The 17,330-nt window shown below is 34.5% G+C and overlaps 2 protein-coding genes across 5 annotated transcripts in view; both read left to right on the top strand.

The window, feature by feature from the left end:
* The window catches only part of LOC136034606 (integrator complex subunit 14-like), a 372,471-nt gene that overhangs the window by 216,003 nt on the left and 139,138 nt on the right, over window positions 1–17,330 (top strand). The window lies entirely within an intron of this gene.
* The window catches only part of LOC136034607 (zinc finger protein 572-like), a 50,293-nt gene continuing 34,136 nt past the window's right edge, over window positions 1,174–17,330 (top strand). Inside the window, exons 1-3 of one of the 2 annotated variants that reach the window (XM_065715887.1) lie at window positions 1,174–1,386; window positions 13,091–13,263; window positions 14,607–14,831. In XM_065715887.1, the coding sequence (XP_065571959.1) occupies window positions 14,652–14,831 (180 nt within the window). In that variant the 5' untranslated portion in view covers window positions 1,174–1,386; window positions 13,091–13,263; window positions 14,607–14,651. The remainder of the gene's footprint in view (window positions 1,387–13,090; window positions 13,264–14,606; window positions 14,832–17,330) is intronic. The other variant, XM_065715888.1, reaches the window with a different exon arrangement.

Here is a 17,330-nt window from a genome sequence, read left to right as displayed (position 1 = left end):
GCGAATATTCTAAAAAATTATAAAAATAATAAATGGCTAAGTGAAAGAGCGATTCTCGCACCCAAAAATATAGACGTCCACGAAATCAACAATATTGTTTTGACCAAGATTCGAGACCAGGCAGTCCTTTACAAGTCAGTCGACACAGTTTTGGAACCAAATGAAGCGGTTAATTATCCATCTGAATTTTTAAATTCCATAGATCTTTCAGGGTTTCCACCACACGAGCTACAACTAAAAATAGGCGTACCAATAATAAGGTAAAGGATACGGCATTAGACTTTACAGTCCTTACCAGCGGTGCTGATCTCCGTTTCTTGGCCCTTCAGCCAGGAAGTGCAATGGGGGGTTGGAGGCCAGCAATTCTGTGCTTTCGCACACCCTTCCTGTTTACCTTCCCCAGATTTCTCCAGGTACCCAAAAAACAATGGAAAACCTAATAGAGGCCACAATCTTGACAGGGCCTTTTGAGGGTGAGGCTGTTCTTATTCCTCGCATTCCCATGATTCCAACGGATCTGCCTTTTCAATTTAAAAGATTGCAATTCCCAATTCGATTAGCATTTGCAATCACCATTAACAAAGTTCAAGGTCAATCATTAGAAAAATGTGGTATAGATCTTAATACTGATTGTTTTTCCCATGGACAATTGTACGTTGCATGTTCGAGGGTCGGTAAACCTGACAATCTATTTATATGCAGCGACAATTTGACAGCGAAGAATGTTGTATATTCGCAAGTTTTACGCAGTTAATTTGTATTGTATCTATCTATCTATCTATCTATATAAAAACGAGTTGTGTGTATGCAGGTTTTTTTGTTTGTAAAAAGAGCGTTTGCATATGACGTCATTATTAGTACATAAGGCTTTGTATATGCACAGACAATGGGAAAGCCAAGAATGTTGTATATTTGCAAGTTTTACGTAGTTTGAAACACATATATAAATCTATCTATATTCACAGGCGCCACCCCAACAGCTAGTATATATATATATATATATATATATATATATATATATATATATATATATATATATATATATATATATATATATATATATATATATATATATATATATATATATATATATATATATATATAAAATATAAACGCTTGGACAATCGGACAAGTGAAAGAACACGGGGTTAGATTGTGTTTAATGGCGTGAAAATTTAAATTTAAAGATCGAGAAAACCCGGAAACACTAGAGCCAAAAAATCAGTCAATATAATGCCAACTTTAGCTGTACTGGATGCTTCTTTATATATGTTAGTGACTGCTTCTAAAGAACCTGGAGAAACTAAGCTTTCTCTGGCTGTACAAGGTCTAAAGAAGTTTCTAACTCATATTAGTCTATACAACAAGCTTGAATTATTGTCATTGGTAAGGCATTATAAATATCTATAATCAGTTTAATTATTTATTTGTCTTTTAAAATAGTAAATACGAATATAAATGTAATTTCACAAGGACAAACATGACTACATTGCTTGATGCCTTTTTGAGCCCTTAATGGGGCTCCTAGCCTATAGGTTTAGTAACCTTCTAGTTGCTTCTAAGTTAGCCTTCTTTCTGGGACTATGTGAAGGGTCAAAATGGAATTTGCTGTAGAAGTAGCTATTGAATTTGGAACAAGCAATAAAGTGTCATCAAGTGATGTATCCATTTTCTTCTTAGCTAAATTAGGCTGTATGAATGTGTAGGCTATAGACTATATTTTTCTTTAAAAAGTGAAGAGAGCTAAATATTAATTTTAAGCACACAAAATTCTAGCTCTTTATTTGGAAAAAAGCTAGGAAAGATAATAGTAAATGTTTAGTGGTTGACCACATCTGAAGGAAAAATACTTAAAAGAAAAAACAGGGAACTAAACTTAGATCCCTTATTTTATGCTGTTTCCATGTGTCATGGTTGTTTTTCTGACAATGAACTTTGAAGTCATTTTCTGACAATGATACTTTTAGTCACTGACCACCTCTAAAAAATTTATGCTGAACATATAAAAGTAGCATTAATTTTTAAATGGCTATACATTTAATTTATATTTAAAATTGAAATTAGATTTAATTTATATACGTATATCTATATATATAAAAATAAGTTGTCTGTCTGTCTGTGGATCAGGTGACATTTATTTGGTTAATAATATACCATTTAAAACACCAAAATGAACATGCTGGAGTAGTCACTCAATGAGAGAGGGTGTCAGAACGGAGAATGAAGGTTCCAGGTTCAAATCCTGGTTAGGCTAAAAAAGGTAAAACACTAAAAACTAAAAAAAAACTGAAAAAACTAAAAAAAGGCAAAAACTACAAAAAAAAACTAAAAACTAATAAAAAAAATAAAAAAGCTAAAAAATTAAAAAACTAAAAAAACTAAAAACTAAAAAAAAAAGTTAAAAAAAAGGAAAAAACTGAAAAATAGAAGAGAAAAAGAAAACTAATAAAATTAAGAATAAAAATAAAAAAAATAAAAAAGATAAAAACTAAAAAAAAAAGTAAAAAGAAAAAACGAAAAAAACTGAAAAAGCTAAAAAAAGGAAAAAACCAATAAAAAACTAAAAAGAAAAAAAGGAAAAAAACTAAAAAAAAATTTCATCTAAAAAACTAAAAAAAACTAAAAAAGGTAAAAACTAAAAGAACTAAAAAAGAAAAGGACACAAATGACGATCGGGATACTGGGAATATAAATGATGACCGGGACACAGGGAATGTTCAATTAGCAATCACCATCAACAAAGCTCAAGGGCAATCATTAGAATCATGAGGTATAGATCTGAATATGGATTGTTTTTCCCATGGACAATTATATGTTGCATGTTCAAGAGTCGGTAAACCTGACAATCTAAATAAATGACTACACTCAAAGAGAAAGCAACCAGGACAAAAGGAATGTTCGATTAGCAATCAACAAAGCACCAGGACACAGGGAGTATAAATGACGACCAGGACATAAGTAAAAAAAAACTAAAAAAACTAAAAAGAAGGTAAAAACTACAAAAAAACTAAAAAGAAAAAACAACTAAAAACTAATAAAAAAACTAAAAAATCTAAAAATCTAAATAAACTAAAAAAGAAAAAAAATAAAAAAGGAAAAAAATAAAGGAGAAAAACAAAACTAAAAAACGAATGTATATACAGACCGGGACACCGGGATACAAATGACAACCGGGACACAGGGAATATAAATGACGACCGGGACACAGGGACACAACTACAACGGGGACGCCAGGGGGCACAGGGGGATATAAATGACGACCGGGACACAAGGAATATAAATGATGCCCGGGACACTCAAAGAGAAATCACAGACTGGGACACCGGGACACAAATGACGACCAGGACACAGGGAATATAAATGATGACCGGGACACAGGGAATATAAATGACGACCGGGACACAGGGACATAACTACAAAGGGGACGCCGGGGTGCACAGGGGGATATATAAATGACGATGGCGACTCAGGGAATGGTCGATTAGCAATCACCATCAACAAAGCTCAAGCGCAATCATTAGAATCATGAGGTATGGATCTGAATACGGATTGTTTTCCCATGGACCATTATATGTTGCATGTTCAAGAGTTGGTAAACCTGACAATCTATTTATATGCACAGACAATGGGACAGCAAAGAATGTTGTATATTCGCAAGTTTTACGTAGTTAAAAACATATATATATATATATATATATATATATATATCTATCTATATTCACAGGTGGGACATAGGGACACAACTACAATGGCGCGTAACTAATATGGCGCGTAACGACTTACGCGCGCGGGGGGGCTTGGGGGGGGGCGAAGCGCCCCCACCAACTAGGTGTTGGGGTGGCGCGAAGCGCCACCCCAACAGCTAGTATATATATATATATATATATATATATATATATATATATATATATATATATATATATATATATATATATATATATATATATATATATATATATATATATATATATATATATATATATATATATATATATATATATATTGATCCTAGGGAATTAGGTTATGACTCATTGAATAATTTAAAAAAAAAATGAAAGGCATTCTATGATATCTCCATTGGGTTCCAAAAGTACATTTGACCATAGGAATATGGTTCAAAATCACCTTTAGGGGTCTATGATGAGTATGCTGCTGAATTGATTGTGTGATAAATTTCCCCAGGTACTTTGAAGCTGAAAACATTACAACTATTTTTGGTTCAATCATTGCTTATGTTGAATTAAGCTAAACCAAAACATGAGTTCCAGTTTTGTATTTGTTTGTGGAATTCTGGAGAGCAAATGATCTTATATGACTGGCTGTAAAATTCATTAGTAAATTATTGACACAGTAATGCAATTAAACCAAGTAGGTAGCAGCCCCTGAGTAAATCATCTTTGTTGGCTTTATTTCCTGTTAGGTAATGGAGGACTCCACAGTGAATACCTACAGAGTTGAAAGGTCTTAATGCCTTGTTAATAACAATTGTATAGTTTAAAGCATCTTTGTAGGTTTTTACTGGGTTTTATGCCATAATTTGTCGGCATTGAAGATTGAGATAGTGGTGTTCTCATACCATAATATTTTGTTTGTTGAGAAACAAATTTGGGCTATATATTTGCACATTAAGAGGAGGGGGGTAAAGTATAGCAGGTCTGCATGCAAAATGTAATAGCTACAATTATTCTGCTTATTATGAAGTAAGAATTGTTTTCTAATTTTGTTACTGTTCAAATACTTTACCCCCCCCCTCCCTTCCTGCTTATGTGAAAATGCATAGCCCAAAGTATTTAAGTCCAATGTATGCTGTCACATACACAGAGCATATGCTAATTGTGTCTTAGTGCAGACAGATAAAACTGGTTTGTTTTCAAGTGTTTACCATTATAAGTACATGGATTTTTTTTTCTTTCTTATTTTTATTTTTGACTTGTTCTGGATAAAATATGCCAACAAATATGGAAACTACATAGTAGCATTGTTACTTAGCTACCCCAGTTTTTGCATGGCATCCTAGACATTATGAACCTGCTGAAAATGCCTATCAAAATTTACACCACCAAACATGCAGTCATATTCCATGCCAACAATCAACCACTTCATGCTACTACTACAACTGCTAACTTACTGCAGCACCAAGCTGCCTGAAGCCTCCACAGCTTTGCACACTCATTCTTCATCCCACTCTATTCAAAGTCTCCCTTTTTGCACCTCCCAAAGAAGCTTCCTTTTCCCTTGGATCTTTTCTAATTATGTCCTCCCACCCCATGTGGGGATCATCTGCATTTTTGGCCATGAATTGCTGTCTGATGAATGCCAGTATTCATTGGACACTGTAATCAAGTTTCAGACAAATGATCATAATGTTGATAAGGAGCTTTGAATATGCAAATATGTACAGCCAAATGTGAAAGTGTTAAGATAGGAAAACAGTTTCAAGCTTTTCATTAGTTTCCCTGTTCTCTGGAATATCACCACAAATCCTGAAAACTAGAGGTTTAATTATTTTGATATTTGTTTAGTGTAAAGATATTGCCTTTCAGGGACTTCAAAATTCTGGAGAACTGATACAAAAGCAAAGAAAATGGCATATGCCAAAAGAATTCTTTCTTGAAATTGTCTAAAGAAAATTTACTTTTTTTGTTTTCCTATGTAGTCAAGATTAATGGATAAATTGTTTTTTAGGTATTTTTAAATTGAATAAAGTTTGTCTAAAGTGCTGGAAGAAAAAATTGTTCTATTGCAGTAGATAGAAGACTATTATAGACTATAGTTTTAGGGGATATAGAGACCTCTGTCCGGTTCCTTTTCTTTGTCCTCCTGCATGAGTTTGATTAAATATAAAAAAAAGCCCAAGAAATGATTATTTACCCTTGTTAGTTTTGGCTTAATTATTTATTATTTTTGCAGTTTTCCATACATTTATCTACATTTTCTGGCATCAGAAAAGAAGGGAAAAAAAAAAGCAGGTATTAGATTACAAAGAAAATTTTTTGACAGAAACACCACAAATGACTGGCATTCATATGCCTGGTTTTCATATGAAGTTTGAAAACAATGTCAACCAACCAAATAAAGTTGGATTTTGTTGCCTAAGCCCAACACAGCTATGTATACTGCTTCATCCTAATCTATTCAGTGGCTCCCTCTTTACATCCTCTCACCCTAACCACATATGACCTGCTTTCCATTTAGCCCTAGATGGTTGGCCAAAAAGGACAATCTTTGGTAATTTGTTGTCTGCAGAATGTACCCTAGCCATCTCTGCCTTTCTCTCATTATATTCTTAGAAAGCTGGATTGAACCACACTTTTTGTAAAGCCTACTGTTTAAAATATGGTTGGTCAGCCAGTTACCCAAAACAATGTGTAGGTGATTTCTCTGGAAAAGATCTAGCTTATCTTCCTCCATTTTTTGGAGTGCTAATGCTTTAGAGCCATATTTGACCACTCTCATCACTGTAGCTTCCAATGTTATTCTTCTTTGTTTCAGCCAACAAGAGCTTTTTGCTCAAGACCATCCACCCCATTATCTTTTGGTTCACTCTGCAAGATGAATAGAGCTACTAAATTGGTGGCTTATTCTGTGGTGGCTAAATCTGATTCTGCTCAGATTTCTTTCGGTAAATCTTTTGATTCTAGGTGTTGAAATATAAGAGGATAAAAATTGAGTTCTGAGCAGTGCTTGCAGGCATAATCAGATAGACTCTTATCTGATAGTGAGATTCTATGGTGTTTAAAGCTCCTTAACATTTTACATTGTAGGGTATACTGTGCAGACTTCAGCATATTACATTCAAATAGGCAATGGTCAATTGTTTCATTTTTATGGCATTTGGTATTAACCAAGTGACATATAACAATCACTAATTCTGTCAGTATGTTGGTCTGTCGTTTTTTTGCTACTTTAGGCACTCCCAGGTAAGCTAGGACAATGAAATTTGGCAGGCGTATCAGGAACTGGACCAGATCAAATTAAAAGTAGTCATTTTCCTGATTTGACCATCTGGGGAGGGGGAAGGTGGGCCAGTTAATTTGGAAAAAACAGAAAAAATGGAGTATTTTTAACTTACGAACAGGTACGGGATCTTAGCGAAATTTGATGTTTGGAAGGATATCGTGTCTCAAAGTTTTTATTTTAAATCCCGAACAGATCTGGTGACTTTGGGGGGAGTTTGGGGGGGTCCTAAAATCTTGGAAAATGCTTAGAGTGGAGAGATTGGGATGAAACTTGGTGGGAAAAATAGACAGAAGTTCTAGATACGTGATTGGCATAATCGGAACGGATCTGCTCTATTTGAGGGGGGGGGGGTGTTTAATTCTGAAAAATTAGAAAAACATGAGGTATTTTTAACTTACAAAAGATGATTGGATCTTCATGAAACTTATCGAATCTTCATGAAACTTAACATTTAGAAAGACCTTGTAACTCAGATCTCTTATTTTAAATCCCAACCAGATCCAGCATCATTGCAGGGGGGGGGGGGGGAAATATTAGAAAATACTTAAAGCAGAGAGATCAGGATGAAACAGGGTAGGAAGAATAAAAAGGAGTCCAAGTTACGTGACTGACACAACCGGACCGGATCCGCTATCTTTAGAGAAGTTTGGGGCGGGAATAATTTGGAAAAATTAGAAAAAATGAGGTATTTGTAACTTACAAACAGGTGATCAGATCTTAATGAAATTTTATATTTAGAAGGATTTTGTGCTTTGGAGCTCTTATTTTAATTCCCAACCTGATCTGGTTACAATGGGGGGAGTTAGAGGGGGAAACCAGAATTCTTGGAAAACGTGAAAATTGGGGTATCATTATCTTGCGAATAGGTGATTCAATCTTAATGAAACTTGATACATAGAAGGATCTTATGTCTAAAATGCTCCATTTTTGACTCGAATCGGATCCGGGGACTTAGGGGGTTGGAAGGGGGAAACAGAAATCTTGGAAAACGGTTAGAGTGGAGAGCTTGGGATGAAAGTTGATGGGAAGAATACGTACAAGTTCTATATCCGTGATATTTAAAAGGAACTTTTGTCTCGGAGCTCTTATTTCAAATCCCGACCAGATTTGTTGACATTGGGGGGAGTTGGAGGGGAAATCCGAAATCTTGGAAAACGCTTAGAGTGGAGGTATTGGGATGAAGCTTGGTGAGTAAAATAAGTAAATGTCGTAGATACGTGATTGACGTAACCATACTGGATTCGCTCTCTTTGGGGCAGTTGGAGGGTGGGGTTCAGTGATTTGGCAAGTTTGGTGCTTCTGAACATGCATGGACGATGAAAATCGGTAGGCGTGTCAGGGAGCTACACAAAATGACTTGATAAAGTCGTTTTCCCTGATTCGACAATCTGGGGGGCTGAAGGGAGAGGAAAAATTAGAAAAAATGAGGTATTTATAACTTGCGAGTGGGTGATTGGATCTTAATGAATTTTGATATTTATAATGACATCATGACTCTGAGCTCTTATTTAAATCCCTACCGGCATTAAGGCTCTGATTTTCCTTTTAAATCAATCTATTGTCTCATAGAATTTTGTTAAAGCTCATAATATATGATCTCATATATCTTGTTTATTTCACAGTACCTGCAAAGAGGAGAAGAGGAATCCGATCCATTTTCTTTTTTGAGCTGACTCTAGATAAAAGGATATTGTGGTTCACTTTGTCATATGTCCCTTCAAATTCTTGGAATGCAGTAGCTAGGACATTATTGTTAGATAAGGATTCATATGTTGCATTTGTTAACAGTATGAAAGTATGATTGAGGAGTGGTGTTTTCTAAAACCAGTTTGAGTATGTGGTATCATATTATTCTTCTTAAAAAAACCGACGAAATCTATGGTAAATCATTTTCTCAGTTACTTTTTCTAGCACAGAGCTAATTATTATACGTCTGTAAGACTCAGGGTCATATTTGGGTATATTTTTCTTTAATGTTGCTAGGAGGGATGAACATTTCCAAAGATTGGGGAATGTGAATTTAGCCTGTGCACTGCATGATTATAGCAGTTTATGAGTTCCTGTTTATAAGAAGGGGTGTTTCTTTGTCCATGTCGGGTGCATGTTATTGTATCTACTAGTAGCCTTAGCCATAGAATGTTGTGTATGGATTAGGATTGATTGGGTGGTCAGGCTTCCGATTCATTTCTGCTTAGGAGGGGTGGCCTGACTAACCTCTTATTATTGGAGGTGGAGGCTAGGAGGCTTTTGTTTGATTGGGGTGTATTTGCTTCCAGAGCTGCAAATGAGTAAGGTATAGTTTCCTCAGTGTCTATTTGGAGTGTTAGTGCTCAGCTTTTATGGGAAGGGTATAGTGTTTTATCAGAAGAATCAGGGGGGGGGGCGTTGCAATTTATGCATATAGGCTGATAATTCAGATTGCCATTCTTTAGGAATGGGAACTTTTACATTTACTGCATGTTTGTAAGATTTCATTCCATTTGTTTGTTGTCTGTCATAGTTCTTGCCATTTTTAGCACTGGGTTGGTTTTGGCTTGTAGGGCTTGTGAGGTTTTATTTGTCCAAAGAAGAATATCTGGCCTTTGATATTGGTTTTTTCCTCTGAGTTTAAATAATAAATTTGACTTTTGGCCATTAGCATCTGATTTGCCCAGTTGGATGACATGAAACTGGGATTGGGTTACCAGCTCTGTCAGAGAGCCCTTCCTGTAGCTCCTGAATAGGTATTTCTTGAGGGATGTTATACACAACTATTTTAGTTGGGTAGTGGTTTGGGGTCCGTAGAGCAGACTTTATTGGGATGTTAAAAAGGGTTTTTATACTAAGTAGTATGTCTGCTGATTTAGAATCACGGAGAGCTACTAGCAAAGATCCCATCACAGTTAATGTTTAAAGAAAACATTGATTTCTACCATTTAAAGCTGTTGGGGGAGGGGCTTACTTGGGAAGATCTTTCCATGGACGAATTTATCATGAGGGAAGAGAATTTCCATGAAGGAAGCACAGGATTTTCTAGCTTAATTTTTTTTAAATGAGAAAATGAATAAAAAAAGTTTTCTCAACTAGAAGTAAGGAGCAGCATTAAAGCTTAACACGAACAGATATTATTATGTATATAAGGGCGTTCGTCTCCTCTTCAATACCTAGCTCTCTACAAGAAAGTATTTTCAGTAATTTTAACTGTTTTTTCCAAGGCCTTTGTGATTCAGGGGTCATTTTTAAACAATTGAGACAAAATTAAGTTTTAGTGTAAAGAGCGAATTATTGACGAGGGGGCGAACCCCCTCATATACGTAATAAATATATAAAATAATGAAGTTCGTTACCTAAGTTACATATCTAATAAAAACGTCCGTAAAAAAAAAAAAAAATAATCTCTAGTTGCATTTTTAAGTAGCCAAAATTTTGAGGGTAAGTAGGCCTCCTCCCCTACCCCTTTTTTATCAAAATCCTCCGATCAAAACTATGAGAAAGTCATTTAGCAAAAAATAATGTGCACATTTCGTTTAAATTATTCATATGCGGTGAGCTAAAATCAATTGATCCAAAAACGTTCAGAAATTAAATATAAAAGACGAGTTGTTTCAACTGAAAGTAAGCAGCGACACTAAAACTTAAAAAGAACAGATATTACGCCATACAGGAATGGGGCTGTCTCCTGCTCAACGTCCGGCTTTTTACGCTTAAGTTTTTTACTGTTTTAAAAAGTAGAACTGTTACAAAGAGTCAAACTTTAGTGCAAAGAGCGTGACGTTGAGAAAGGGACAGCCCCTTTCATTGATGGAATAATTTCTGTTCATTTTTAGTTTTAATGTCGCTCCTTACTTTCTGTTGAAAAAACTTGTTTTTTTTATTTAATAATCTATAAACTGATGATTAAATGGGTCTGATGACTCAGGCACTTCTTAGTTATTAATCTAATGGTAAAAATTTGGTTGACGTATCCTTCCTCCCTTCCTAAAACCACACTGTTCTTACCTTAAATTCCGACTTCGAGCAATTGATGGATTTTCCGTCCTATAGCATTTCTCGAAAATTAGGCCTACCATGTGGGTCGATTTGGAATTGTTTTGAATATTAAGTTGGTTTGATTTACTAGGGCTTATGCTCTGGTCTGGGACTCCAAGGTGTCCCATTCCAGCCTCCATTCCTTGTTGCTCCACTCCTAGTCAAGTGAGACTTTGAATGCTTCGATGGTCTTACTGGATACAGTATGATTGCTCAGGGAGTTCCACAGGTCTACAACCCGGTTGGTTAAGAAGTGATGGTGTTCCCTCCTCTGGGCGTTGAACTTTATGATCTTTTTAGAATGACCCTTTGTTTGCTGTGATGAATAGATGAGAAAGAGACCATGAATTGGATTGTTGTAAATCAGTTTGTAAGTGTTAACCATGTCTCCCCTTTTTCTTCGGTAAGTCATGCTGCATTAGATCAGACTTTGCTGCCTCATTGGGTAAGGAATATGTTGGCACCCGTCTTCTATCTTTGTATTTTATCCTCTGTACTTTCTCTATCGTATCCTTGTCCACTTTGTAAATGGGAGATGCAATTGACATGGTGGTTTCTAGCCTTTGTCTGACAAGACTTGTAGAGCTTGGTGACTGTTCATGAAGATCTCGTCGTTAATGTTCGTTTTTTCGTCCCTAAAGCGCGGTTCCTGTTATCTATAATCTTTTCAGTATTCCTTCGAAAATTCAACTTGTAAAATATTAACCTAAATTTTCTTCTGTTAAAACTTTATCTACAGCCTCGCTAAGTCTAAAAACTATCATCACACTAAAAAATTTGATTCTTACAAAAACCAAGGTGATGCTTCTATAATTACCATGCTCACTTTTGTCATGTTTCTTATAGATGTTTAATTAATGTCTTCCTAAAATCGCTAGGTATCTCCCCTTTTTCAAAAACCATATTCACAATCTTTAGTAATTTATCTCTAACTTGTAAAATTGTAATTGTAAAATTAGGCCACTATTTCTCAGCTGTTTTTTTTTTAGCTGGGGAATAGCGTCCTCAAGATCAATTTCCATAAAAATTCCACCCTCTCTGTTTCTCCCCACCCCCCTGTGTTCAGGTATAAATGCATGTATAGAAACAACAGATGTCTCTGGTATTCCATAAAGGTGTTTTGTTTTACACCTAAGTTGGTCATTGTATCATTGACTTATAAGCCTAAAGCTAAATATAGCTATAACTTTCTTGGGGGCTGGAGGTCCCTCTCTCTTTTCCACCCTCACTCCCCCCCCCTTGTTCAAGTATAAATGCATGCATGGAAACAACAGATGTCTCTGGTATTCCATAAAGGTGTTTTGCTTTACACCTAAGCTGGTCATTGTATCATTGACTTACTAGCCCAGAGCTAAATATAACTATAACTTTCTTGGGGGCTGGGGGGGATCAATAAGTGCATTAACTTGATTTGAAGTCATTTGTTTACATCTACTGACCCTGGAGCCTTTCTGAAAATAGTCCATATATAAATCCTAAGTTAAGGCCTGTATTTCTAGGCCAACTTCCCCTTTAATGGTAATCACCAACCAACTATAAAAGTAGTTAACTGTAGAGAATCATTTTCTACCTGCAAAAAGGGGAAAATCCACCCTGTCATTGATTTTAGTGACCCCCACCCCAGAATGATAGAAATCATAAAAAAAATTCTTTTTCTCTTGGTGAGTAGTTTGAGATTTCAAGTCTCAATTCTCTGCAAAATATCAAATCAACTAAAATATTGTCTTTTTGCACATAACTTCGACGAAAAATAGCCCCAGATACAAAAAAAAGAAAAAAGAAAAAAGAAAGACTTGTTTAAGGTTTCCCTAAGCATAGAGTACTATGCTAATTCGGTACTCTGTAAGTTTTATAAGTTGTCATGGTGTTGTAGTACTGTAAAGACTGCATTGTTTGTTTGTTTTTTAAAGAAAAATAACTTTTTTCTTCTTGTGTTATAGCAGAAAAAGAAGAAGTTTATTATTATTCAATACAAGACAATTCAAAATACAATTCAAAATGGAAATACAATACACTTATTTCTCCTCAAAGGGCTCCATGGCCAGGGATACAAGTAGGGATACAATATTTATGTGTCATTGTATGTCATCTATTTTTACTTTCTTTTGAATCTTCTTTTAAGGCTACTTTCTCCTCAAGTTTTGATGTAGTCTCTCCATTCTCCAGGGATTATGATGGAATTAAAAAAGACACTTGGAAACTATTGAACCATGTGATGTTTCCTGTATATCAGTAGCTTTATCAAGGCTACAAAGTTATATTTTTCACCAATGTTGGCATGCTGAAAATTGTAAGGTAATTTATACTCTTGATGCTGTTAATTTCTGTTAGATAAAGTTTTATTTAGAAAATACGCTTACCGCAAGCTCCAAAGAACTAAAGTTAAGTTAATATCTAAGACGACGCTGTCTTTGCATTGGTTGAACTATGAATATGGCTTACTCATCTTACATAGGTTCAAATACAAAATAAAACAAATATAAAGAAAAAAAAATTATCAAAAAATCACATCGAAAAAGACAAATTTTGAACTAAAATCACAAAGTAATTTTTTAACAGAGTTCAGGCCTTCTCAACTTACATAGGTTCAGCCAAGACTGACAACACCAAAAAGTTGTATTTCTTTTGAGAGCGGGTTTATTGTGATTTGCTCCTAGTATTATTTTATTGTTTATGAAGCTATTTTTCATAATTAATTTTGTGTACATAGGGTTGAGTGTGTACCCATCCAAGTATCTTTTTAGGGATATATTATTATCTAAGTTTCAGTTGATTTCAGTTGCTTCATGTAAATTTGTTTGATTCCCAGGTCATTACTAATTAAATTTTATCGTCGAATAACGCAAGATGGTTTGGATTATCAAAAATGTGGTTACTTAAAGCTGAATCAAATGATGCTGAGCTATTATTTGATTTTAATATTTTTTGTACTTTTTTGTGCTTCTGTAACCGAGCTCCTATGTTTTGGTGAGCACAACAATGAAAATACAGGAAAAGGAATAAAATCTAAAGATAGCTCAGCATCTTTTGATTAAGTTTTGAGCTACCGTAAATCAGAATAGAATTGCTATTGCTATGAAATAGAAAACAGAACTACTATTTTTGCTGCAGGACAAAAAGAAAAGAATAAATAGGAATAAAATGTGTATTTTATAGGCATTTCTGTTTATATAATAGGGCCTTTCTATAAAACTGGGCCTTTTTGTGAATAGGCCTATACCTACATCCATGTTAGATTGAGCTATATGACAAAATGTTATGCGTGTAAGTTGTAGTTTCTAGTTATTTAAATGGTTGAACGACTTTTAATATTTAAATGGTTAAGCCGACACAGCACAAAGGAATGCCAGTTCTTAGTTATATTTAAGTCAAGGGCTACTATATCTTGAGGGAAAAGGCCTCGTGATAAGGTGGTTCGAGTCACAGCGACCAGAGTTCCCAGGTGAGGGACTTTGTGACACTGCACTGCCACAAAGAAGTTAATTTTGTCATGGAGGATAATTAATGAAATTTTGATCGCAAAACCTACACAAGCAATATTAATTACAGTTAAATCTCTTTATAAGATTCTTGTTTTTTATAATCTTGGCGTAACTCTTTGTTAAAGTTATTAGATCCATTGGCACAATTTGTTTTAGGTTATATTTATTACTGACGGAAACCTGGGGTTTGGTAGAAACTCAATGGTAGCAAAATTAGCTTCAAACCAGTTTGTTTTCAATCAAAGTTACTGCTTCATTCCTGTTCTATTGATTGACCCTTCTGAGGTTACTTATGCTACCAGTATCCGTACATACAGTAGAATGGTTGAGATAGCTGGACAAGGGGCTGTTTTTTCACCTAATGGAGATTTAATCATTGATGTAAGTATTGAGTTGAATTTCATTGAACAGTAAATTTATAATTTATATATCTAGAAAATAAAAAATCAAACAGTTTGTGGTTACGAACTATAGTATGGAGCGACCCGGCTCAATAGCAACCGAAACTTTAAAAAAATGAAATTTTGATACCAATATATACATCAAACAAATTGGATTTTTATGCTGATTTAAAATTTCATCAAGTTAAGTCTTACCCATCAAAAATTATAAGCCTGAGAATATTTGCCTTATTGGAGAAAAAAAGGGGAAACACCACCTAAAAGCTATAGAATCTTAATGAAAATCACACTATCAGATTCAACGTATCAAAGAATCCCACTGTTGAGGTTTCAAGCTCCTATGTGTAAAAATGTGGAATTTTATATTTTTTGACAGAAGAAAGATCACAGATGCGTGTTTTTTTTTTCTAGGTGATCGTATTGGCCCAGTGGTCCTAAACTGATTTGGGAAGGCTCATTGTAACGAAAGTTTCAAGTTCTAGTGCCCTCTTTAAGTGACCTCAAAATTGGAGGGCAACTAAGCCTGCTCCCAAAGTCACCGGATCAAAATTTTGAGATAGCCATTTTGTTCAACATAGTTGAAAATCTTATTAATATGTCTTTGAGGACGACTTAATTCCTCAGAGTCCCTGGGGGCTGGGCTGCATGTTATAAACTTTACCTATTGTTTGCATATAGTATTGGCTATTAACGAAGTATACTGACGTTTTCAGGGGTTATTTTTTCTGATAGGGACGGGGGTACGTGAGAAGATCTCCCCGTAGAGGAATTTATCATGGGGAAAAAGAATTTTCCTGAAGGGGGCGCTGGATTTTCCAACATTATTTTAAAAAACAGTGAGAAATTAAATAAAATAAATAAGTTTTTTCAACTGAAAGTAAGGAGCAACATCAAAACTTAAACCGAACAGAAATTAATACGTATATGAGGGGGCTCTTCCCCACTTCAATAACTTGCTCTTTACGCTAAAGCATTTATGGTAATTTCAAAAGAGATACTTATTCTGATTAAACGACCTTTGTCGTTTAGGAGCCATTCTTAAAGAATTGGAACAAAATTCAAACTTTAGCGTAAAGAGCGAGGTATTGATGAGGGGGGGGGGCGAACCCCTTTATATAGGTAATAAAGATATACGGAAATAGAAGTTCGCTACGAAAGCTAATTTGTAAGTTACGTATATGTATTACTAATAAAAACGTTCGTAAATAAAATTAAAAGCTCTAGTGGCCTTTTTTAAGTAACAAAAAAAATTTATAGGGGATGTATCATTTATTCAAAAAAAGCAAAATTAATATGCAAATTTGGTTTTAATTATTCATGAACGATAGTCCAAAATCAAAACCTACATCAATTGAAAAATATTAAGAAATTCAAAAAAAAAAAAAGTTTTTTCAATTGAAAGTAAGAAGCAATATTACAACTAGAAACGAACAAAAATTATTGCGTATATGAAGGGGTTCGCCCCTCGTCAATACCTCGCTCTTTATGCTAAAGTGTTTTTTTTTGTAATTTCAAAAGAGCTATTTATTCTATTTAAACGGCTTTTGTGGTTCAGGGATCATTCTCACAGAATTGAGAAAAAATTTGGACTTTAGTGTAAAGAGGGTGAGGTGAACCCCTCATATACGTAATAAAAAATACGAATTTAAATCATGTAATAAAAAGTTCGTCACGAGATTTAAGTTACGCATATTTATTACTAATAAAACGTTTGTAAATAGAATTAAAAGTTCTAGTGGCCTTTTAAGTAACCAAAAAATTGGAGGGTAGTTAGGCCCCCTCATCCGCCACTTTTTTCATAAAATCGTCAGATTAAAACTTTGAGAAAGCCATTTTGCAAAAAAGTAAAATAAATATGTAAATTTCATTTTGATTATTCATGTACGATAAGCTAAAATCAAAACCTGTATTAATTCAAAAACGTTCAGAAATCAAGTAAAAAAAAACAAGTATTTTAACTGAAAGTAAGGAGCGATATTAAAACTTAAAACAAACACAAATTAATTTCTTATATGAAAGGTTGACTTTTTCTCTAAGCTCTACTTTTTAAAACAATAAAAACTTTAGCGTGAAGAGTGGGACATTGAGGAGGGGACAGCCCCTTTCTTATACGAAATAATTTCTGTTCGTTTGAAGTTTAATATCGCTCCTTACTTTCAATTAAAAAGACTTGTTTTTTTATTTAATATAAGTAAGATTAGATTCACTAAGATATAGGCAAACAAAAGACCAGAAAAAAAAAATGTATCATTGGGTAAGAATAGCGAGAAAGAACATAGAATATAAAATGGGGGGAGGGTGTAGAAACCAGTGATAATCCCTCCAGCTGTTTTGAGGGACATCCCATACCACAAAATTGAAATATTATTGCCTGGAAAGTACTTTTTTCTTAATTTCTCCTGTTCCCTCCATGAAAAATGATTTGATAGCCTTCTCTCGTGTTCCACGACACAGAAAGTGTTGTGGAGGTAGTATATTT

The sequence above is a fragment of the Artemia franciscana genome, chromosome 13 (genome assembly GCF_032884065.1).
Source record: "Artemia franciscana chromosome 13, ASM3288406v1, whole genome shotgun sequence".
NCBI classification, from domain to species: domain Eukaryota; kingdom Metazoa; phylum Arthropoda; class Branchiopoda; order Anostraca; family Artemiidae; genus Artemia; species Artemia franciscana.
Note: the sequence above shows the minus strand (reverse complement) of the source record. Positions and strands in the feature narration are given on the sequence as shown.